The sequence below is a fragment of the Mytilus trossulus genome, chromosome 13 (genome assembly GCF_036588685.1).
Source record: "Mytilus trossulus isolate FHL-02 chromosome 13, PNRI_Mtr1.1.1.hap1, whole genome shotgun sequence".
Taxonomy (NCBI): Eukaryota; Metazoa; Mollusca; class Bivalvia; order Mytilida; family Mytilidae; genus Mytilus; species Mytilus trossulus.
In genome coordinates, this window is record NC_086385.1 from 17,374,171 (window position 1) to 17,400,482 (window position 26,312).

Here is a 26,312-nt window from a genome sequence, read left to right on the forward strand (position 1 = left end):
TATCTTCAAAATATTATATACTTAAGCTTATATGAGAGTGATCAATTCTGGTTTTCTTGCGGATGTTGCTTCTTGTCAAAAATCGTTTATAATATAAGCCTTCATAGAAAAGCAAATATAAATATATAGAGGACAAGTCTTATCTGAGGCAAAGCTGGCATATCTATATAAAAATAAAAAAATTGACAAAAATGAGTTCATGTAAATTTATATAAATGTTTTAGATAAATGTAAATAAACTTGTCCTAATATTTATGGCGAGCGTTGGGGCTCAATATTTGTTTCTGTTGATTTGTATATGCAAGTTACTTTAGTAGTTTGGAATATTCGTTAACCAATTTTTAAATTTTGATATTTTTTCAGTTTATGGCAGATTATTACATTCACTCAATGTAAGAAGTATACACCTAAACATTGCATGATATTTTAGTTTAGATTTATTTGGCTGCGTAGGCAATATAATGGATGTTTTTTCATAATGAGAACTATTTTTAGCCGTATTTGGCACAACTTTTTGGAATTTTTTATCCTCAATGCTCTTCAACTTCGTACTTGTTTGGCTTTATAAATATTTTGATATGAGCGTCACTGATGAGTCTTATGTAGACGAAACGCTCGTCTGGCGTACTAAATTATAATCTTGGTACCTTTGATAACTATTTGATTGATAAGACTTGCTGTATAGACAATAATTCTTTACATGTAGAACATTACCTAAAATCGCTATACTAATACAAATGGTGGTGTCTTGGGAACGATATATTCATATGACACTTAATTCGCCGTTTGAGAATATAATGCATTCTGATTTATATTTTCAAAAGCGTACACCAAACACGTTGTGATTGGTGTACAACGTGATACACAATGAATATTTTACTAATTATGTAACGGTATGTTAATTTTTTGGTGTACGAACAATGCGATTATCCATTGTGCGTTAGATTATGAAAAGGCGAATTGTAATTTTGGTTTCATTGTGAGATGCTAGTAATATTTATCAATGTCATCCAACTGCTTAATATGTTATGTCGTAGATAATTCCAAATTAAAAGAACCATTTATTTAAATGAATATTTAACAACATAAATGTCAACTTAAAATAAACAAGATGCATATTTTCTTTGCTTTTCCAGCTTCTTAATTTTAGTTCATTAGATGAGGGTTTCTTTCGGAACTCAAAGAAGCGCGTTCGAATCCTTAAAACAGATGACTCATTTTTACCTTTATTAAGCATGTTCATTACTTGTTAATGTTGATGGGTCTGTGTTGTGAACACATCGCATATGAATTTCTCTGTCAAACATACAGCAGACATTATTATTTTTTCGCAATGTTATTATGTGGCACAGTTAAGAAACTGTAATGTTCTTTTTACATTACTTTAAATTTTGCAGTTGTCAGGAATATAAATGAGTCTTTTTCAGAAATCCAAACATTATGTCATTTTTCAAATTATGTAACGGGATTTCGTTTTTCAGTTAATGAGATATTGAAGATCAATCAAAATCATAGAAAAGATGCTGATACATCAAAAACACATTTGTTTAACACATTGGTTAACATTTGTTAACTTGTAATGCAACACTTTATGTTGTGAATTTAATTATGAAACTAGAACACTTTTTTTCACTTGAAACTAGAGTAGTTTGTAAAAATTTTCAATAAGTTCCGCACATTCTTATATGAAAAGGACAAGGGATGAATTTTGAAATAAAGTGAATCACACAATAATTGAATTAAATATATGAAATTATTAAATAAAGTCTTTAGTGACGAAGCTAAGAGGTCATATGTTTCGTGTGATCGAGATATCTAGCCGATCCAGATAAAACTGTATAAATTTGAAAGATACGTATGCATGTATACCATATACACAATGTATTTGGGTGATACCTCTTCTTGAAAATATCGAGCATAAAGCAATTCCAACAGATCATATGGGATGGAGACATTGAATGTGGTATTATTTTAAAGTAATAATGTGCCATTCTCGATTCATGCATGAGGGTCGGTTGAAAACAAAACTTTACGACAAAAGAGATGATTTCAGCTTTCCAATTGTGAACTTTCCATTTCTAAGTAGCAACATTCCAGCTGCACTTGCATACGGGGTATATATCTCCCAATTGATACGATATTCCCGTGCTTGCGTTTCCTAACATGATTTTCTTGATAGAGGGTTACTGCTCACAAGGAAGCTATTAAACCAAGAGTTTCAAATGGTGAAGTTGAAATCGTCCCTTCGTAAATTTTACGGACGCCATGACGAGTTGGTTGACCGTTATGGAATAGTTATCAAAGGTACCAGGATTATAATTTAGTACGCCAGAATAACCGTTTTACAAATGATATCGGATATGTTCCTAACGTCGTAACTACAATCCCTTTCCCTTTAATGAATGTGACCTACCGGATTAGACTATTTACCGGATTTGATATCACATAAGCAACACGACGGGTGCAACATGTGGAGCAGGATCTTCCTACCCTTCCAGAGCACCTGAGATCACCCCTAGTTTTTGGTGGGGTTCGTGTTGTTTATTCTTTAGTTTTCTATGTTGTGTCATGTGTACTATTGTTTGTCTGTTTGTCTTTTTCATTTTAAGTCATGGCGTTGTCAGTTTGTTTTAGATTTAAGAGTTTGACTGTCCCTTTGGTATCTTTGGTATCTTTCGTCCCTCTTTTATGCATAGTAAGCATTCAATAGGACAAAATTGGTGATACTGAAGAAAGTTTCATGCAAACAATAATGCTGACAAATAATCATCAAAGATACCGGTAATACATGTAATAAAGAAATTTAAAACTAAAACAATAAAAATATTAAAAACCAATTTTTCTTAGAACAATTGAAGGTCTTTCCACTAGTAAAGATTTATTTTAATATTGAAATATGAAAAATCAGTTTAAAATGTTAGTTACTATGGCTTTATAATGTATTGATATGAATTTAAAGCAAAGGTCAAAATCTAGAACGTCCTATAAACCTATGACCTTGATCTCAATTTCAAGGTCACAAACCAAGGACCTTAAATCAAAAGACCATAGGTCTTTAATATGTTTGGTTAATGAGTAATATCACTTTACGCGTTATTCTAAATGTAAGATTTGCAAAAACTCCCATTAATTGTCTGCGCACCCTTTCAACCAAAATATACAAGAAAGGAAAGGTGGAAAGACCTAATTACATAAAAATCATCCTATTCAAAAGTAGAATCAACTGAAAAGAGCACCATTACACAAGTTCCGAATTGATCTGTAATTTTATTTTCCTAACACTTAAATTTTTTGCAAATGGATTTAATATCATATAACCTTTGATTTGCTTTTATTTAATGAAAGTTGTTTTATAAAAAATACCAATTTGTTTACCAAAATACATGTTTAATTGCGAACGAACGCAGTCAGTTAAAAGAGTAGGCTTCCTTTCAATTAAGCTATTATAAGTTAAAATATGGATGGGTTCAGTTACCTTTTCAAGATAATAAAACATATATTTCATGCAGTGTATTGCAAACTGGTATTAGAACTGAAACAGAAATTATTTCATTAATTATAATGGTTGATGAAATTTTGTTTATGAAAAAAAAATCTTGTAATCGTTCACAAAAGAGATGATATAATCTTCTGGGAGTGACACTTTTCTAGTTATGAATTTATCTCTTACAATTAATTCAAAAGAAGGAAAACACCATTAATCATTGTCATCTAACCGAGGGTTTATCATATCTTAGAATCAAACATTTGATCAAATATGAATGAATGATACAAATTTCAGTGAGAATTACAGTTGTTTCTAGACTTTTCCTCATAAGGTTTGTTCGAGTCCAAGAATTAAGCTGCATGTACATCACTCAGGAGCATTCTACAAAATAGATTGGTTAAAACTACCAAAGGTCAAACAAGGCTGATGGAATTTTGAATGATAAGGCATTAGGCAGTTTCTTTGAATGCATTTATAATTACAGAAACGATATTATCTAGTTTATCAAATCATCGAAACATCGTCTTCAAGATTTACTCTAGTGAAACAAAATGTTACGAACAGTTTTTAAAATATACACTTCAGATCACGTATTTTACATGTGTACATGGACTTGTGCAGTTTCGATAATTTAAGGTTCAAAATATGCGGAACTTAAGAGTCAACATTAACTAAGGAGTTGCATAGGATAAGTAGACTTATAATGACGGACCGGAAATCAGAATGACTTGTGAAACAAATATGTAGACAACTCTCCAACATTTACCAACTGATGTAGAAGAAAGCAACTATCAGTCACCGTATGGTCTGATGAAACGAACAAAAACAATACCACACTGCTAGCTGTAAAATGCCTAGAAATGATGAGTCCAAAACAATTTAAACAATAAACATAACGACCTGATGCAAGAACAATGAAAAAAATAATTGATATACAACAACAAACGAAAACTACTAAATGACATGCTCCTTACTTTGGACAAACGCTTTGAATTGTTGTACACAAGTCAATTTGGGGTCTTTTATAGCTTGCTGTTCGGTGAGCCAAGGCTCCGTGTCGAAGGCCGTACTTTGATCTATAACTTTTAACACATTGTGACTTGGAAGGAGAGTTGTGTCATTGACACGCAAAATACAACTTATTTGTACATACACATTGCAGTGGAGTAAAACATGTAAGCAGCCAAACCCTTCCCTACCCTGTGATAGTGATATTCGTCTAATGAAGCATTAACTGGTCAATATGCAGACCACAAAAACTTGTTTTTTATAAACAGAATGATGAATCGGAACTTTTGACAGGAAATAAATGTCTATGCTTTCCGTATAAACTTATTGAGAACAATTATTTGTTAATCTGTATACAAGCGTAGTAAAAAGATATAGAACATTAGTTTGTCCGAAATATATTTAACCTGGTTGCTTTATTGAGCCATTTGGCGGTTATGAGCGCGTACATAGGATACTGAATACTTAGACACATTGAGAGTTCGGTGCAGTTTCAATCCTCAGTGAAAAAGTTTTTTATTATAACAAGTTCTATGGAATTTCATAAAAATCATAAAAACAAATCTCTGATTTTATATAATACAACAAAAAATATGCACTTCCGGTTTGATTTTAGTAAAATATATAAATAGTTTTTTGAAATTCATTCATTCACTCAAATCTTCTACGGCTGAAACATATATTTTTGAACAAAAATTTATTCTCTTTGTTAACGATTAAACAATTATATGTAACATTTAAAAAAATTGTTTCAAATGCTTCTGTTTACCGACAAATCCATCTTATTGCCTTACATACAAATAAAGGCACCTCTCATTATAAAACACATTCCAACAAAAAATTACCATCTTTCTCAATAACTCTGGTTTGTTAAGATCATTTTGATTAGTTATTACGGGTACTAGGCTCATAATTTAATACGCAAGACGCGCGTTTCAATTTTAGATTTGTTTTGAAGGAAAAACGGAATAACCGTCGCTTTGTAGAATGATTTTTTTTAAAGCATTCGACTTTTACTAATTTTATTTGATTTTTATATTCCTTTTTTAGTCGAATGGAATTTTATTGTAGTGCTTTAAACAGAAGAACAGTATAAATTTGAAAAGTTGCTTGCATCCAACTGGAACCTGACGACCGCAAATGTAAATTAAATAGATTTGCATTAAGTTTTTACCTTAATTAAGTATGGGATTCCATAAATTTGATACATACACATGCTATAGTTAAACGTTAGTTGCCAGCATTTTTAGGTTTGTCAAGGACATTGTCTCTGACTGCATTTGTTAATACTAAAAACTTAGTACTTATTTCTGAGTTTGCATTGTGAAAATTTCTCCCTCTTAATTGATTTGCTTGTTCAGTTGTCGTTTCGTATACGAATAAGTACATTTCAAACAAAAGCCATAACTATCTCTTTTATATGCCAAAACGTAATTTAGGAATAAAATCTAATATCCATAATATCTTTCTATTCAAAATTACAAAATTCGAATTTTATTTTTCAATGAGATAGATAAATGCTGGGAATGGAAGCTGACTCATTTATCGTTGATATCGAAATATCTGATATTATGACTTCGAATATGGTTCATTCTTGAAACTCGAGTAATAGAATGTGTTCATTCTTAAAACTAGAGTAATTTATAGATTTTTATTATGTCCTATCAAAGATTCTTATCAATGAAACACCCACACTTTTAAATAGTCTATCTATTAGGCAAAAGTAATTATCTAGTTGCTTCATATTAAGATTTAGTAGGTCTGCAAAGATTAATTGTAATTCAGGAATTAAATCTAAGATACATAATATGTTTTTTTTCAAAATTACCAAACTTTTATTTTTCAATGAAAGTATGTTCACAACAATCCCTTGTGTCGCTTTCTGCCTTTATATGTTGTCATCTTCGTGCAAAGATAAACGGTACAGATGTCTTTAAAGTACTAACTCAAATTTATCTATATTTTTTTTTAAAACGTATTGTTTTCGTTAAAGTTTGTGCAATGTTTATTGCTATATATTGTACATTGTGATACCTAATTTGTTTCAAAACATTCCCGAATTCATTACTTAAAAGAAATTTTGAAAGGCGGTTACAATAGGGCAGTCAGAGTAAATTTTCACAACTAATCAGCTTTAAAATTAGTTTTTGGTCCTTTTGGTCGCACTTTGTAAATACAGCTGTTTCTCAAACCACGCCTCTTTTGGGGCGATATATAATATTCATAGATAATTTGATTTGTTGACATACTGATTCTCAGATTTGATTTCCTTGTTTTAGCTCATAAAAGCATAACTTGAGACTGTTACCAGTATAATAAAATACTATTGCGGTGAAAATAAATTCAGAAGTAGGCAAACAAATGAGGGTAGGAGTAGTATAGAAATTGAGTACAAGTTAAAAGTTCAGGGCATATAAATATTGAAAATATACCGCACAGCCCTATATTTTTACCTTTGATTAAATAGTAGTGCATATCAACTCTGCATTCTAGGATATAATTTTTCAAGAAACTTCATAGTAGAAGTGTTACAATTTTAGCCGCAAAGGGAGTTCCTATGAAAAATTACATTGTCAGAAATGTAACCTTTAGTCAGTCAGAAATTACAAACTAGTATTCAAGCGCATCGTATTTGTACTGGAATAAACACGTACGTATGTGTGCCATATTTTGGAGCAGAATCTGCTTACCCTTCCGATGCAAATGAAATCACACCCTATATTTTTGGCGAGCTCGTTATGCTATGTTTTGTTTTGTATACTGTTGTTTGTATTTTAATCATTTTTGTTTATTCTTGTGATGGCATTGTCAAATTTTTCTCGAATAATGAGATTGCTTATACATTTAGTACTTTTGTTTCCTGAGGGTTTATGTTAATCTAAGGTATGATTTATATGCTCTTTTATCAATTTACTATTTATACAAAAACGAATTATTCGAGACACGAAATTTTTCTATTTAGGTCATAGATTACCTTAGTCGTATTTTGTGCATTACTTTATAATTGTTGTGCGTTTGTTGATCTTGTTCTTCGAATTTGATTGCGCGTTTTGATGCAACTAATGTGCACTATACAGACGAAATATGCTTCTTGCGAACTAAATTTTTAGAGTGATATCTTGAATGAGTTTATATCGCTCGCTGTATTGTACTCACATGTACAATTCAACACTTTCATTAACACTATAAAAGGACACAATCTTAAAGTTATTTGATTTAGTACTAAGGATGTCAAACAAGAAACGATTTTTTTTTTTGTTTGGATTCGTTACCAATAGACATGGACATAATAAGATTACAGAACGATTTGTCATCGCCCTTAATCACTGCAATTTTGTGCTTTTTATATAAAAGAGGGACGAAAGATAATAGAGGGACAATCTAACTCATAGATTGAAAATAAATTGACAAAGCCATGGCTGAAAATAGAAAGACAAACAGGCAAATAATAGTACAGAAGACAAAACATAGAAAAACTAAAGATTTATCAACACGATACTTTAGAAAAATTAAGGTTTGTTATATTCGTTTTCAATAGACCTTTACATTATAAGATTTGTCATCGATCTTTATCACTGCAATTATGCGCTTCTTAGATAACCGTTAAAAAAACATGTTTTGAAAAAAATGCAATAGAAACGTAAATTCCTTCTAATTTACCAAATACCGCACGTAATTGGGAAAATAAATAAGGATTTATACAAAATTTATAAGTTATGTTATTTTCTTAGAAGCTGTTACTGAATAATCTAAAGAGATGTATTCGAAATACATTTGCTGAGCATTGATATGCACCGTAATATATTTGGGAAATTCCATGGGAATTAAAGTGTAATGTTTTCCGTATTAAAAGCCGATGCAATTACTTCTGTTTTAAGCACTAAATTCATCATTTTCTTGAAAATGACAGTTTCTCATTTCTCAAGTTCTTAACTAACACTTCAATTTGATTTAACTTAAATTGATAGGCAAGTTTTAACATTAAACGTGCATTTTCGCACTTTTATATAGAAGTTGAAAGGAGAACCTAGCACAATCCCCTACATATACTAAGATGTCAATTGTTCTGAAGAACTCAAGTGTCACACAATAGTACATGATATCGAAAGTCACAATTGTACTCGAATTACTAAAAGAAATGTTTTTGTGAACGCGCTTGGGTTAAATAGTAATGACTAACTACAGAGCTACTTTAGTACAGGTAATCTTGATGTACAGTTATAAAGATACATATCAAATGTACATTTGTAAAGCTGCATATGAACGGTACAGCAGTAGAGCTGTATATAAACTGTACATCTGTAAAGATGTATATAAACTGTACAGCGGTACATATGTTAAGCTGTATATAATCTGTACATCTGTAAAACTGTTAAAGCACATTCTATATAGAGTTAATTGCAGTTTATATATAACTTTAAAAATATACATAGATATAGGAATGTGGTGTGAGTGTAAATGAAAAAAAATCATAAAAGTAAAAAGTAAAATCACAAAAATACTGAACTCAGAGGAAAATCAATTCGGAAAGTCCATCATTACATGGCAAAATCAAATAACAAAACACATCAAAAACGAATGGACAAGAATGGAAGTAATTTATTACAGGTCAATGTACGGCCTTCAACACGGAGCTTTGGCTCACACCGAACAAAAAGCTATAAAGGGCCCCAAAATTACAAGTGTAAAACCATTCAAACTGGAAAACCAACGACCTAATCTATATAAAAAATGAGAAACGATTTTATATACAGTTTTACATATGTACAGTTTATGTACAGCTTTACATATGTACAGTTTATGTACAGCTTTACAGCTTTACAGATGTACATTTGATACGCATCTTAAGAACTGTGTATCAAGATTACTTGTACTAAAGTAGCTGTGTAGCTAAAGTTAAACTGTGTTTTGTATGTTTGTCCTACATTGTTGTTTCCAGTTCCGATGCAATCATAAACTGGAATAGTTAATGAAATCTCGATATGCATTTAAGTCTAAATGATAAGATATATAGAACTAGACAATCTACCGAAAAATGCCATGGCGTTGTCAGTTCATTACAAAGTAATAGATGTCCCTTTGATATCCCTCGCCCCTCTTCTCTTAAGACATGCTGATACCAAAGCTGACCACTTGAATCTAAAATGTTTAACGAAGTCATGCTGTAAAGAATAACTGTTTTTTACGTTCATTTAGTTTTTCATTACGACATATTTCATTCATTGGATTAATTCCACGGTCGATGATTGCAAATACAGGTCTCACTGAATTGAGATTGTGATTTCGACCGTCAAAATTAAACTGACAGTTCATGTCTGCAGATTTGAAATGCAAAACAAGTAACTCCTAATTATATGTTTTAGAACTAGTACTCTGGCCATTTCACCAGTCATTTACAACTCCATTTATCTTACAATTTACAGTTGTAAACAGGTTAAGTTCATAGCATTTGAAACTTTAAATGATTTAATTTTGTTTTTTTTCAGATTCTGCTATGGTGGTAATTTTATTATTATCTGGATTAAACAGTTGCGTCAATCCGTGGTTATTTTTAGCGTTTAGTGGACGGATGTGTACCAAAGTCAAACTTTCATCTCGGCAGTCAGCTTATACCTTCACAACCGGAACAGAATCAGATGGGCGCTATAGAAGTCCCTCAATAAAAGAAGGCAACTCAGCTGTTGTGAAGTTAAATCCACAAAGAACCGGAAGTAACTTATTAGTGCGAAACTCTAGATTTTAACTCGAATATTAAACATTATCCTGGACTTGCGGTCATAAATATTTGGAGTACGATTATCACACTCTGATTCGGGTTTAACCAATCAAAACGCTGGATTTGATGTTTCGAGAACACTTTTGTACTCCAAGTACTTAGCTAAGTTATATGTCAGGGCTAATATGTTTTTATGAATAAGATTATACAATATCAGTGATGAAAAAGAATGAGTACAACAATCTGGCGAAATGAAACGATTGAGGTCATACTATACAATTCTAGCGACTTAAGAAAACACATGACTGATTTGCATACTTATTTGTATGCAAGACCAGATTTAGACCATTAGAACATGTTTATACTTATCCTTTTCTTCCTAAGTGTTATGTGTCAAGTCGTTAGTGCTATTGTCACATCAGAACATATTTAAAGGTAGTGCATGTTGTGTATTTTTTTTTTATGGTAGTTGAATGATAATTATGAGAAATGTTTGCATTGAAATAAACCATAACATTAATTGATATTAAATGTTTACTATTAAAAGAAGTAAAATAAACATAGAACACAGGTCAAATTAAACCTTGTTAACCCTGAAGAAGTTATTAATGTAAACTGCATTACATATTACATATATTAGGACTCTGAACCTCGATAGTATTTTTGATGGTTTGACGCTGATCTACGATGGCGGTATTGTCACGGTATCTTGTTGATAGTTAAGCAAAAGAGTGATGGTGGTATTGTAGAGACATCTTGTTTATAGTTAAGCAAAAGAGCGATGGTGGCAACGCTGACTTGCGATGGACTACATGAAGTACATGTATATTTTCAAAGCATCTAATGATGATATAGAAGCCATTTTTTTTTTTATAGAAGCAGTTTATTTTTCATTAACTTTAATTATTACATGAAACAGAAAGTTATTGGTAGAGAGGGGAAAGTAAACCTCGACGGCGGATTTATCTCAAAATCTACAGGAGGATTGTTTTTACATACGATCGAGGGTGCCATTTTTTAATACATTCTAGTCCGCAGACAGACTCTGGCATAATGTTATTGACTCATGAGATGAACTAATCAAAGAGGATGATCTCTCAGTTATAATTCACCGTAACTAAGTACTAGTACATTTACAATAACGAATGCACAAATTAATATACTAGCAATTACTTCTCGCTATTATTGAACACCCTCACACATTAGCGAACGAACCATTGATCTCATTATGCAATGCTTTAGTGTGTTTTGTATTTCCCAAGGCCTATCATAATTTTATCAAGGATTTAAAAGTCATCATACAAATTGTTCTATCCCGAAATGATCTATTCCTTACATAAAGATGCGAAAGATACCAAAAGAACAACAGTTCAAAAGCATTACACAGCCACACAACAGTCCATCAAACACGTTATATGAACAAGACTGATTAACAAATATTTATTCATACTTTCTAAATGTTAAACCACATAACAAAAAAGAATACAACTGTATTAACCAAGGTATGAAAAAGTCCTTCAAACCTGACATACTCTCAGATTTATCAATCATTGCAAACAATTATCATAATCCTGACTTGGTACAGCAAAAGTAAAATAACAAAAGAACTGAACTCCGAGAAAAATTCAAAAAGGAAAGTCCCTCATCAAATGGCAAAGTCAAAAACTCAAACACATCAAACGCATGGATAACAACTGTAATATTTCTGACTAGGCATTTGTTATGTAGAAAATGGTGGATTGAACCGGGTTTTATAGCAAGCTTAACCTGTAACGTGTATGACAGTTGCATTCTGTAAAGACATTCTCTGATGAAAACAGAAGGTTAAATCTAGTTTAAAAGCTAGCTAAATTTCCCAATTGTATCACAGCTGTTTATAGTTTTGTTATAGTAAATGATTATTTAAATTGATACAGCTATGTAGTGATATGTTAGGCAAACACTATTTTAATTAAAATTTTGCATGTTCAGTTCAGTAAAATGTATGTTTTCAAAGCATAATTATGCAAGTTTAATCTGAAAGAGTTTATTTAGTTGTTTCAAATTTTTATATCTCATGTCGAAACTCAAGATAAGTTCTTAAGAAAAAATAAAGTACATATAGATCACGAAAGTTTGAATTCAAACATCTTCAGTTGATTTATTAAAGGATCACTTCCCTGTCAAGGATGTCTATGAAATGTGAAAATGCCCTAGCAAAACTTCTTAACTGAAATATAGCAACGCCATTTACTGTAGCAAAGGGTATGTTTATGCTGAAAATGTGAAGTTGACAATTTGAAAGTTGAAATTGTCATCTTTGTTATAGTCTCTCTGTGTCCATAAATAGGTAAATATGAAATGACAAGCTTACGTTTTTCTTTCGATGTTATCCTTAATCGCAAAATCAATGGAACAAATGACAAGTGGGAACTCATTAAATGGGAACAATTGTGCGACAGAACATCATTAATATATATAAAAATGAAAGTAAAAAAAATGCACGACTTCGTGAAATACTCAAAACTTGAAAGACACACTTAAAATGGAAAAGTAATTCTTGTAGGCAATGAACAAAAACAGCACGATTAAAGCAGAAAAGTTAAGGTATGTCTAAAGAGCTAATAAACATGTTACTGTGATATAGTGGTCTAATTATTTACCAGCAATTCAAAAATACATTTTCGCGAATATAAATCTTTTTACAATAACATTGCAAAAGTCAAACATTACCGCATTAATTGATTTTATGTGACACGAAAAGACTTTTTTTTAAAGTGTAAGTATCTCTTCTAAAAAAAAATGCTTCATGATCGTTTTATTAATCACCAAAAAATAGTACAAATTTGATCATGATATCAGAGAGTATTCATTTATCTAGCAGGTGGGTGGACATAATTACATATATCATGCTTAAATAAAACTGTACAGTGTTTTTTTAATTTTTTTATTGTAGCGGGATTTTTAAATTCTATTTTTTTCTATATTGAAAAAAAAAATGTGTGATAGAAACATGAGATAAATGTTTGTCTTGTTACAACAAATAACATGACCCACCGGGTAGAAACACGCCAAAGATATCCGGCTTTTAATTTACTACGCCAAACGTGTTTTTTTCGTTGACATATGCCTCAAATGGGACGCTAACATATGGCCATGTGAAAGGCCAAAGTGACAGCGAGGTCGAAAAGCATTGACATCCATGATTGGTAGAAATTCAACGTACATAAAACCTTATATCATAGAATGTTTCAGCTTAAATATATCAATAATTATGCAGGTAAATTCGATTTTATAGAAAATTGATATCTTTGTTTCAGAGTTCTATTGTTAGTCCCAGCGGCACCTGCATATGGGGTATATATGTCTCAATTGATACGTTACGAGAACTAATTCTTTCTCAAAAGTTGCTAAGACAGAGCTATGCATCAATCTAAAAAAGGTCATCATTCAAGAAACTTACGGTCGCCATCATGAGCTGATTGGCCATTATGACAAAATTGTGTCAGAAAAAATATCTGATATTCTTCCTAATGCATAATAACCTTCCATCATTACCGAACAGAACAAATATATAACACGACGGGTGCGGTATACGGTGCAGGAAAAGCACCTGATTTCACTACTGGTTTTTAGTGGAGTTCGTGTAGTTTCCTATTTATTATTTATAACTGTTGATGTATATGTCCTTTAGTTTTGTGAGTCTTTGTTTACTCCTTGGTTTTGATTGTTATTGTCTAAGTAGTAATTAAACACATTACATGAAAAAAAAGTTCGCGTTAAATCGGCAGATACATTAGCTTATAAGTTAGGTGCCATTTTTTAAAATTCTATTCCTAGATTTTACGTGAAATAAACATAAAGTGTTTACAAATTGAATGAGAGTAGTAAATACGAATAATTCCAAAAGATATATTGATGTATTCGTAGCATTATAAGAAAAAAATTGTTGAAACCATAGTTCTTGTTAAGATGGTACCCAACACCTTCGCTTAAATAATTTGGCTCGTTTAATTTTTTATAAAATTTTGACAAAGTATTTACTTTGACCATTTGACAAAAATATAAAAATTTCAAAAAATTTGACCAACCGTTTTATCAGAAAAAATACACTGGTTATATAGCCGTTTGAAAAACACTTATTTTGATCGTTGAGAAGCTTAAAATTCCCATAACAACACAACGTAATTAAAACGTTTAGCTGATTTTAAAGAGTTATCTCCCTGTAGTGTTAGGTACCACCTTAAGGTCATAAATTAAAGACACAACAAAACATGTGCAAAAGGCGAATAATCTGTATTTTAAAAACAAAACAATAAAAGCCTGTCTATCTCACCATCTATGATGAAAGCTGAATTATTCCGAATAACGTATTTATAAACAATTTTTATTACGTTATCTCTCTGTCATCTAATCTTAATTCAAAAGGGCAAGTAGTTAATTTATATTGAGCTAAGCAGAAACTTGTTTTATCGAAATATTTAAACAACATGCCTCAGTTTGTCCAATTATCATTAAAGGAACTATGCCATCTGTGATATCTGTTTTTAGACGCATCATTGTAATTGAATGTGATGATTCTCAAAATTAGCCAATTTATCTGCTTTTATAGCACATTCATGATCTGGCTATTCTTGATAAAGAAGGACAAACTAAGATGGTCTTTTACATTTGATAATGAATGTTAAGTTTTAAGACATTTTAGTCGGAATAGTTCAGAATAAATCGCTAAAGGTTTCATTAAAAGTTTGTTTAATGCATCACGGGAACAATTCCGTAAACAAGATAATTCTTATTCACTCAAGTGTTATCAATTATACCGTCAATGAAATTTGTGAAAACATGAAATTGAGAATGGAAATAGGGAATATATCAAAAGGACAAAACACTGACTAAAGTGCAGAAAACAGCCTAAGGGTCTCCAACACAACGAGGAAATACCGCTCCTGAATGCGGGTTTCAACTGGCCCCTTAACGAAAGTGTGTTCTAGTTCAGTTAAAATGAACGTGACACCAAACTCTAGAAACTAAAATGAACTAAAATTAAAAATAAAACAAAACTAACAAATGCCAGAGGACAGGCATAAAAATGCAGTGGGGTTAAACATGTGATCTCAAACCTACCCGATACCTTTAGCCAATGTAAAATAAACAAACACACAGCAATACGCTCAGTAAAACTCAGCTTAAAAAGAAGTCCGAGTCCAATGTCGGAATAGTAAATAAAATGTACACGATTTTATTGTTCGGTCACCAGTAAGGAAAAAATCATGCTAAAAGAATTTTCCTAGATTTTATTCAGTTATTTCTATTATTATCTTTCGCATTCATCGTAAGTTCATACCTGCCAACTGTCACTATTTGCGGTTGATTTCCCCCATGAAAGCTCCCAAAAGAAATTTTGAAAGAGCAATTTTGTCCACAATCTTAAACAAAACAGTTAATTTTATAAATGCTATAAGCTATTAAAAGTATGAAGAAGCAAAAAACACAATTAAAATGCATTTAAAGGCCCCCTTTGAAGTTTTTTTTGGGACCACAAGAGTCCTCTTGCACGCAAAACCCCCATGGGCATTTTGAAAAATTGGCAGGTATGTAAGTTTGTTTTACATCAATCGTAGATATTTATGAATTTTCTCATTTCTATCTTCACATGTTATCGAGGAAAATATTGTCCGTTGTAATGCAGCAATGTCTTAATTTTTGTGTGTGTGATTGTCTTAAATTTAGTAACATATTTTCAATTCACATGTGTATACCATCTATCGCAAATATTTTAAATATTTCGAAATTTTAATATGATGATGTAGTTATTATCAGAAATAAACTGTCGTACTTTCGCATTTCGCACAATTGTCTACATTCATTGCAAAAAATATTAAGTTGGAAAAATGTATGACATAAAAAAAGGAAACCATTGAAATTGTTCAAATTCAAAAGTTCGTATGCATACTTTTAACATATACCTGTCTTGATTATGATTTATGTGAATAGTATATTTAGACAAATGTATTCAAGGGTTTTTCTCAGGTACAGCAAAACCTGTCGTGTCGATGTCTTGAAATAAACGGCCCCTGCGTTTAACGGGCATATTGAACACTCGAATCATTTTCCCTTTTCTTTAAGTCATTTAAGTGTTGACCTCTAGAATGCAGTCAGTTGATGAGTCATTAAAATCATGTGCTATATTTAGTATGTTAAGTCATTGCAAATAATGAGAAAAAATGTTTTTGTAGTTAATAATTAAATGAACATTACTCAGATAAAAGTTTTTGTATGTGAAAGTAAAATGTACTTATCATCAATAGTATATCCCATCTCAACTAAGGATACAAAAAAGGAACCATCACTGTATATGTAATTGCATTCTTTTCTCTGATTTTTGTTTATGAGATTGATAATTGAATAAGTACTGCTATGCAATTTCTTAATATATTATCCACAAAAACTTATATTTTCATATTTTTACATTGTTAATTAATAATCATGATAAAACTTCAAAAGTTCAATACTTATTAGTATACTTAAAATGGTCAGAATATGATTCAAATAAAATCTTGGTTTAAAAGGTAATCTGTCTTGTGAAGTCATTTTGGTATTTCCTATGAATGCATGCTTAATAAAAAACAGGGTTTCATGGTATCTCCTTAGACACAGTTAACCCATCCCAAACAGTCAGTTCGTATTAATTTCATTACGCTGTATGTCATCTACCGTTCAAAATGTTAAGTTACTGATCTTTCTGAATTAAGCCAAATGTATTCCATCTAATTATTAAAAGTCATTTCTCATTTTCTTTAGTCATCATAAAGGAGCCATTACTTTTCACCGAAGATATTTGATTTTCAAAATTAGTGTCGTTGTTAAATGTGATGCTTTTCAAAATAAGCCAATCTGTCTTTAAAATATGCGATAATATTCCTTTTATCATAAAGCAATTGGTGATTGAGAAGGAAACCAGTGATATTCTTATGACATTTGATCATAAATGTTCAAAATGATAGATTGAACAGTAATACTTCAGTGTAAATCTCTAAATGTTTCATTAAAAACGACAGCTAATTCAATGGGGAAAAATTACAAAAAATGTAAAAATAAGTTTGATTAAATGTTGCGTAATTCGTTTTTCATGATATTATATCGTCTTCAACTAGGAACACCTTTAAATATTAATTTCCTGTGTTTAATCGTATATAATGGGTATTTTTTGGTAATAAACTATATACTTTTCATTTGTCAAACCTGGATGGGGCCACCAATCAAGTTTTGTAAGTAATTGATTCCTTCAAAAAGGACTTTTAAAACTTGTTGTTGACATTTTAGCACCAAACTTTTATCTATAATAACAAAAGTGTTATACAAAGTTATCATTTTATTTTCATTTCAATGCTTACGCCTATAAAACCGAACCAAAATTGTATCTTGCGATTGTATGTTTATAGCATCGTGGGGATATGGAAATACATTGTGTCTACCTGTATGATTCTTCTAAACCATATGTAAACTGTAAGCTAAATGCAGTTGCAACTTAACGTTAGAAAATAAAAACATAAATAAGTAAAACTCAAACGACACCAGAATAAGGACGCAATACCTTTGTGCAATTTGCTGTCAGTGCAAAAGAGAATACCATGATAGCAAATATCCATCAATAGTCGAAGTAGAAGAACAAGAAGAAAAAAAACCCCCAAAAAAACCTTGAGCAAAAGGAAATGTCAAAATGACAAATAAAAGGCCTAAAACCAAGAAATGCAAAATAAGAAATTTATTTAGTGATTAATTAATATTCAACGCCACTTTTGGATATTCGTATCGGTAAGTTTTTAGTGGTTGAGGATGGCCGGATTTGCCGGCAAAAACCAGTGACCTTCTGCAGGAATACTGATTATCCTCTGCAATTAAGAGAGGAGTTGAACGCAGCTGACACGTGCAAGGTTAAGCACATAGCCCTAGTGTTGACAAATAAGTTGAACTTCATAGATCACTCCACCACCGGAACCCCATTTACAAGAAGACCGTGCAAAACATTAAACATACAAATAAACTAACATTTATCACACCAGGACGAGATTCTGGCTACAACAAACGTATCATATGTGGTAGTTTTTGTATAAACTTTGGTCGTTTTTTTATTTCACTTTCAGATGTGTTTTGTAATATCATATATATTCGATTAAACTGGATTTAAGTTTTATCATGTTGGAGTCCTATAAAAGTATACGTGTTGCTCATAATTGTTATCGTACGTTGACCTTTAGGTGCTTAGATTTGCTTCACAAAGACTATTTGTATAGTTGTCTCATAGGCAATATTTTCTTTTTTTATATGAAGGATACTACCGGAACTACAAGGTCAGGTTCGTATTTTGATATTGTTTTTGATATTGCCACAGATGGACGAAGATTTTAAAACAGATTACAATGTATTTCTTTAAATGCAATGATCTTAAGTTTCAATTTGTTAACTTCTCATTTTTCAGCAGTAATACCATTTGTCCCACTGAAAGCGTTAACATATCTCAATTAATACATTAAGCTCGTGCATGTCCATAGCAAACATACTTTATTAACATAGTGTTCCTTTTGTAGCAAAAACCTGTTTTTACAGAGTTATGAAGATAAAAGACTTAAATTCGAAATTACATAAGTTTAAGAGTTACCAATTGGTTGGCAGATCCGATGCATCTGTTAATAAACGCATTAGTTGTTGTTGCGATCTTTAGATCAATGGTTATATCTGGACACCAAAAAAAATTCGTCTGATCTGTAAATTAATCGGTAACATCTTATTTCCAAGTGTTCTAATGGAATAATTTGACTAGATGATGATTCTTATGGCGGATGATGCACGAATAGCTGGCGACGCGAAGTTTGACGACAAACCCGGTCCTGCTCCTTGTAAAGTTGTGCGTTACCTTTAGTACTTATTTTTTCTGATTGATATATTAACTTCATTTGAATCTTATTTGACACTGACATTATGCTATGAGCAAACCAGTAAATTAGTCTGTGTAAAGAGATAACATCAACAAGAATTAAACACAGGTTTGTTCTAGTCTTCGTGTAGGCAATAGTCATACATGCATATCAAGGAATTCTGTCCTTTTCAATGATTCAAAGATACAACTGTAAATGCGGTATAGATATCAGCCATATATTTGCAAAATTCTAAAATGTTCTTTAACATGTTTAACTTATAGGTTATCATGCAACATGACAATACAACTCTAAAGAGATAAAGGTTTTATCAGCTTTCAACACTTTTGTGTGATTTGGACTTTAATATATATTGGCCTAGGGCATTGCTGAAGAGTCATCAATTGTCAGAATGCGCATATGCCCTAAGATTAAAGCTCATTTAGAATGTGATACAAAAATCACTAATTAATCTAGATATAAACATTAAAATTATTATCCATGACCATGCACAATAGAAAAATACTGTAACTGTATGAAGTAAGATACGAATGAATTGTTACCATCCGATAACGGTGTATGAAAAATACAAGACACTTTGTAAGTAAATTATTGTACAAACTTAGTTTATTGAAAGGGATGCTATGTTTTTTCCTTTCTTTTTGTTATGACATTTTTATCGCATAAAAGTGATTAATTTTTTCAACATTTTTAATTGAATCGAATAAAATATTCTTATATACCTATATGGAGTTATTTTCTTTCAGAATGATAGGTCATTCTTTCGAAGAATCAACGATGCCATATTTCAATGAAATATGCGCGAAGGCATGAAATAATGAACTATGTGAGGTTATAATTTTCATTGATAATGACGCAACGTCAGATGTTGCTACCATTTAGTGTAACAGAAAAATGACGTTAAATTGGAATTGCACTTTATCTAATTCTTCATGCTCTACTTTTTGGGTAAATGCAAAGTATAACACACAAGTATAAATGCTGTGAGCATCCATTCCAATATGATTTTATAATAAACATAGGATATTCAATTTTACTGCTAGTAATTATGTGATTTTATAGTAATATTCCTGCATTATGTATTCAACCCGAGTATGATTTTATTCAAGCAGTGACATACAATAGCTTATAATTATGATACTGAAGTTTTCTTACTTTTTGATCGTCTTATCGATTTGTATTTTTGTAATGCGTGCATCATTTCGTTTTGTTGAAAGCAGGACATTTATATTTAGTGGAGGAAGGAACAGACGAATGCAGTTCATGTCGTCCCTATCATATTACGCTTGTGGCGACGTCAAATTAGGATAACGGACAAACTTGCAAGACATTTTCATTAATCCGTATTTTTTATAGATAACACTGTAATCTGAATGCTATTTGGTGTACCAACTTCAACTTTAAAAGTACTTTTTATTGGTATAGTTATCAAAGCCGAAAAATAATCTTCACGAAATCAAATCTCTGTTTTTTTGGCCGTTAAAGTTTTGTGAAGGCATGAAAGTTTAACTTGGACATTTCCGCAAGACATTACAAATCTATTGTTTTGAATTGAATATGTAGCACAATTTATTTTTCAATTCGCATTTTGGGAGCTAACACTTAGTACAAAACGAAGGTGCTTACAATTTAATGAACTATCTGTCAAAATTATATTTTTGAACTGAAATGTTTCAAGTTTCCAAATTAAATTTCCGATGGGACATTTCTGTACATCATATTCTTTTGAAAATATGTATGCAAATTTTAAATAGAGACAGTCATGTCAACCAATACTGAATTAATAATATAAATTTCGAAGAGTTGCGTGAACATTTCGCGAATTGTAAAATATTCTTATATTCTATTGAATAACATCCACATACTTGGTTCCGGTGGGGGAGAGGGTATAGAATTATGAAACATTTTTAACAAATAATCAAAACATAATTGTATACCCTCTCCCCCATCCGAACCCATTATGTTATTCAATAAAAAATAAGAATATTTTATTAGTTGATCATTTGATAGAGTAAAAGCTATACATATATATTAAAAAATTAAGAACTGAAACGAAGGGAGCAAGAAATCGTGATACATGTTATAAATGGCCGCAATACTTTCTAAAATTAAAATGGGGGAAATGACGATTTTTAAAAGCCTATCATAGATTGAACTTTAAAAAAAAAATCTCAGATCGGCAACAAAAAAACTATCAGACGAATATAATTTTGAAGTAAATTATAGTTTGTTTAATTATCAAGGAAAATAAAAACCTCACACAGGTCAATATTTTATGCCTTCGAGCATATTTCATTGAAACATGGTATCGTCCGGGTTAATTCTTCGAAAGAATGACCTATTGTTCTGAAAAAAAACCCAACTCCATATAGGTACATAAGAGATTATAATAAGGAAATCTTAAATATGGATGAATATATGTTCAAGTATATGAAAACCGGGAAAGTTAAGACGAATAATTGGTTATAGTCACAAGACGGCAATCTAAAGAATCTTAATAACAGGAAACATATTGAAAATCTCTAGTAACGTGGTCAGAACATTTGTGATAGCTAATATCTAAAGATGGAAAACTTAAAGATACAGATAGTTTTGCAAAGCCAATTTATGAATTAGATGAAATAGAACAGAATGTATTATAAATGAAAAGGAGGTATAACGAGCCCCATTTTGAAACTCGATAATTCTTGTTATTTGTACAAAATAATAAATTGAACAGAAATGAGCGAAGCAGTATTTGTAAAACCTTTCAAAATCCTGAAAAAAATACGGTGAAAAAAGAACATTTATACATATGTTTGAAATAGTATTAAATAAGATTTGATAATATTCAATGTAATCTGAATTAAAAAAAATGCAGAGAAACAGAAACATACTTGGAAAAACTAATGTAAAGTGAAATTTGTTAAATAAACTCATTGACACGAGATTTTTCGTTTTTTCAAATATCTTTAAATTACTTTTGAGTGTTTTAAGATAATTTGTAATTATTGAGACCTCTAAAGACATTTACTAATGATGGTGATGAAAATTTAATTCCTTTAGGACACAACCGGGAATTTTTCACAAGACGGAAACAGTAATGTCCAGGATGCAGTTATAATAAAGCAAGAGAAAATATTTATAGAAAGATGTGGTATTAGTGCCAATGAGACAGCTCTCCATCCAAATAACAAATCATAAAAGTAAACCATTAAACATATATTGACACTTGTCTGGATTGGTTTATAAGGAAACACGCTTGATGTATTATCTTAAAATTAAAGGATACTAATGGTTGTCTATATTCTGTGCTATTTAACCAACCTTAAGGGCATGTTAGAATATCTAATTCTATCGAATGCATTTATACTTTTATTTAATGGACACATGCACAAAGTGGAAGACCAAATATGTATTTATTCTAAAGAAAAATATACATTTCTAACCTGCGTGTTACTGGAAGTTATTTCATCTTAAACTAGTCAGCAATCTTTCGAAACTTATTATCTACATCCTGCTTAAAAAAAACAATAATCAATTTCAATTTCTGATTTCAAAAGCATTTATACGTTCATAGATGGTAATCTCAAAGAGCAAAAGAACTTGTAGAATTGACTTGTGAAATATTAGCTTCTACCTAAAATGAATAGTTCTATGCATATTAAATAAAAAGAATTATCTTACTACCCATACATTGTTAGGAATATGGTTAAAATCAAACAAGTGGAGACCCCACCCGCTTCGCTCTCATCCCATATTGCATTTACCGACCACATATATATTGTATTGGGTCACTATCACACTATGTAACTAATACTATTTTACAAAAAAAGTGTTAGATACCAAGGGGTCATTTAAAATGCATAACTCGAGATTACCAGACAATGCAATATATTAATGTTTAATTATGATTTAAAATCATACTATTTTACACATTTAACACATTTAGCATATCTGTATCTTTTTCTAAGACGGATACAAAAGAATAAAGAAGCATTTCTTTGACAAAATGTTAACAGTTGTTCCACTTATACAGACCACGGGATGCATCCAGGTTTGATGAGATATCAATTATATGTTTTAAAAGTCCTTGAAGTAAAACAAAGATGGTGATAACAGTTTGAATTTGTCACAAATAAATTGAGAGAAAAACTTTCCACATGAATCGCTTCAATTAAATCTAAACGCATTACATACACATGTTTTCAAATAACACGCAGTTCAAAATACTTTGCCTAGGGCAGCATTTGAAATGCTTTAGATTTTCATCATAATTAGAAGAATACAGGCTTGTCTTTTTTTTCATCATAATTAAAAGAATACAAGCTGGTCTATTTTTCATCATAATTAGAAAAATACAAGCTGGTCACACGGAATTGTCAATGACATTTTCTGATCAGTTTTCAGCGTTTGGTACGTAGTGCCAACCATAACATTTATTGAATAGTTCATCCAACCGCTTTTAAAAACATTAGGAAATAGGTATATTAGTAGTAAGGTGTAATGCTTTATTGATAATGTTTAATTATCGGTATTTATAGAAATTTCAAGATTATTATGAAATTGTCAAATGTTCATAAGTTGTAACATTATTTCTTAAATAATGAAGACATACAATGGCTTTCTGATTTAGTCATACGTTTTAACGTTTGTATGATAGAACATTATAAATACTATTCGTAATTGTGAAAAAAATCCAAGTAGAATTTAAATCGGAAAGTCCTTTATCAAATGGTAATATCTAAAGCTCAAACACATCAGACTAATGGAAAATAACAGTCATATTCCTAATTTTGTACAACCTTCTGTCAAAAATGAGGGATTATACCCAGTTTTATGGCTAGCCAAACTTTTTACTTGTATGACAGTCGTATAAAATTCGAATGTTTTGAAAACAATGTGTGAACGACGCAAAAGGACAAAATAGGTAAAAATGTCAAAAATAAAAGTACAGAAATCAACATTGTGTTAAAATCTTAATCACTTTAGAAATAAACAAATAGTTTAGCAAAGACAAAAAAGGGCAAATAGAAGAGACACATAATCAAATATAAAAGACAAGAATAATAACAGACAACAGTACAACAACGCATGGACGGGATTCATAAGTACATGTACCGACTGCGAGACATTTCTAAAGGATATTTCCATATTTAGTACCTCTTAACCTGTACCATAGAAAATAAAAGAATTCGAAATGAAATTTCATTGATTTACTTCTTCAAATGGACTTTCATTAGTGCAATAAATTAAAATTGTCTTACAATGTCCAAAACGTTTCAATTACTATGTTTTTTCAAATGATTTATAAACTTTAGAGGGACATGTCTGCAAAATAATTGTACGTACGTAACACAATAAAAGAAATCCTTAGATAGAAAGTGTAAATGTCTTCTAAAAATATTTTAATGAAAAGAAAACTCGAAAAGAAAACATACAACCTTTTAGACAAACATATTCTGGTTTTGCAAAGAAATTTTTAAATAAAGTACACTGGACAAGTAAAAAGCACAGATTATATATAAAAAACATTTCAATTAAAAAAGGCTCTACAAATGCACCACGATGCATATGATATAACATTTGGTTAGCTAATTAGTTCTAAAATACCACTAACAATGGTAGGAAAACCTGCTAAAACATGTAGTATGGTTTATTTTAGATATTTTGTTACGGAACAATAAAAGCCATATTACGGACATTAATAGAAGCAAAAAGTTCGTACACTAAAATGCCAAACGCAACACAACTAATTTGATTCAAACAAACAACGAAATAAATGCTTATATAGCACAAAATTGCAAAATAAAAATTAATAACGCAGTTGAAGGCACTATGAAATAAATACATATATCACTCTTATGCTAAAAAAAAAATGTAAACACCCCCTCTCTCTTCCACCAAAAAAAAAAACCCCGACTCCCCCCCCCCCAAACCGGACAAATGAAATAACCAAAAAAAAAAACCAACTCCAGAAAACTCAAATAAAAAGAAACATTGACATATGCCTCAACTATGACTCTAACATATGGACAGATGGAAGGCCTAAGTGACAGCGAAGTCGGAAAGCATTGCAATCCATGTTTGATAAAAATTCAACGTACATAAAACTTTAGATTGAAGAAGGTATCAATAATTATGCATGAAAATTTGATTTAAAAAAATGATATCGTTTTTCTGAGTTTGAGTTATTAGTTATTAAACACAATAAAAAAATGTTTGTTCGCGATATTTCTGACAATTTAGCTTAGTAGGAAGGTGCTATTTCTTCAATTTTCATTCTAAGATTTTTTTGTGAAATAAGCATAAAATGTTTACCAATAAAATAAAGGAGTGGTAAAGATACATATATTTCAAAACATATGATTATGTATTCGTAGAACTATAGGTGCACTTTGTTGAATATATAGCCCTTATAAAGTGCATAAATTAAAGACACAATAAAACATTTGCAAAATGCGAAGAAACCCCATTTTTAAAGAAAACAAATAAACCATGTGTATCTCGCCATCTTTGATTATAGAATTAAATAATCCGAATTTTTGCATTTATAAACAATTTTTATTAGGTTATATTTGTCATCTAACCTTAATTGAAAAGGGCAAGTAGTTAATTTATATTGAGCAAAGCAGAAACGTGTTTAATCGAAATATTCAAACAACATGCCTAAGTTATTTCAATTATCATTAAAGAAACTATTACTGCTATCTGTGATATCTGTTTTAGAAGCACTATTGTAATTGAATGTGATGTTTCTCAAAATTAGCCTATTTATCTGCGTTTATACCACATTTATGATCTGACTATTCATGATAAAGAAGGAAATAATATGATAGTCTTTTACATTTGATAATGAATGTTAAGTTTAAAGACATCTTTAGTTAGAATAGTTCAGAATAAATCGCTAAAGGTTTCATTAAAAGTTTGTTTAATGCATCAAATGAATAATTACGTAAACAAGATAATTTTTTTTCATTTAAGTGTTATCAATTATAGCGTCAATGAAATTTGTGAAAACATAAAATGGGGAATTTGTCGAAGAGATCAGTAAACAGTCCAATGGTCTCCAACACAGCGAACAAATATCGCACCTAAAGGCAGGCTTCAGCTGGTCTCTTAACGAAAGTGTGTTCTAGTTCAGTGAAAATGAACGTGACACCAAACTCTAAAAATGTAAAAGAACTAGAATTAAAAATAAAACAAA

General features: G+C 30.7%; 1 protein-coding gene across 1 annotated transcript in view; it reads left to right on the plus strand.

The window, feature by feature from the left end:
• The window catches only part of LOC134694144 (cephalotocin receptor 1-like), a 66,769-nt gene that overhangs the window by 17,614 nt on the left and 22,843 nt on the right, over positions 1 to 26,312 (plus strand). Inside the window, exon 2 of the mRNA XM_063555141.1 lies at positions 9,982 to 10,206. Within this exon, the coding sequence (XP_063411211.1) occupies positions 9,982 to 10,206 (225 nt within the window). The remainder of the gene's footprint in view (positions 1 to 9,981; positions 10,207 to 26,312) is intronic.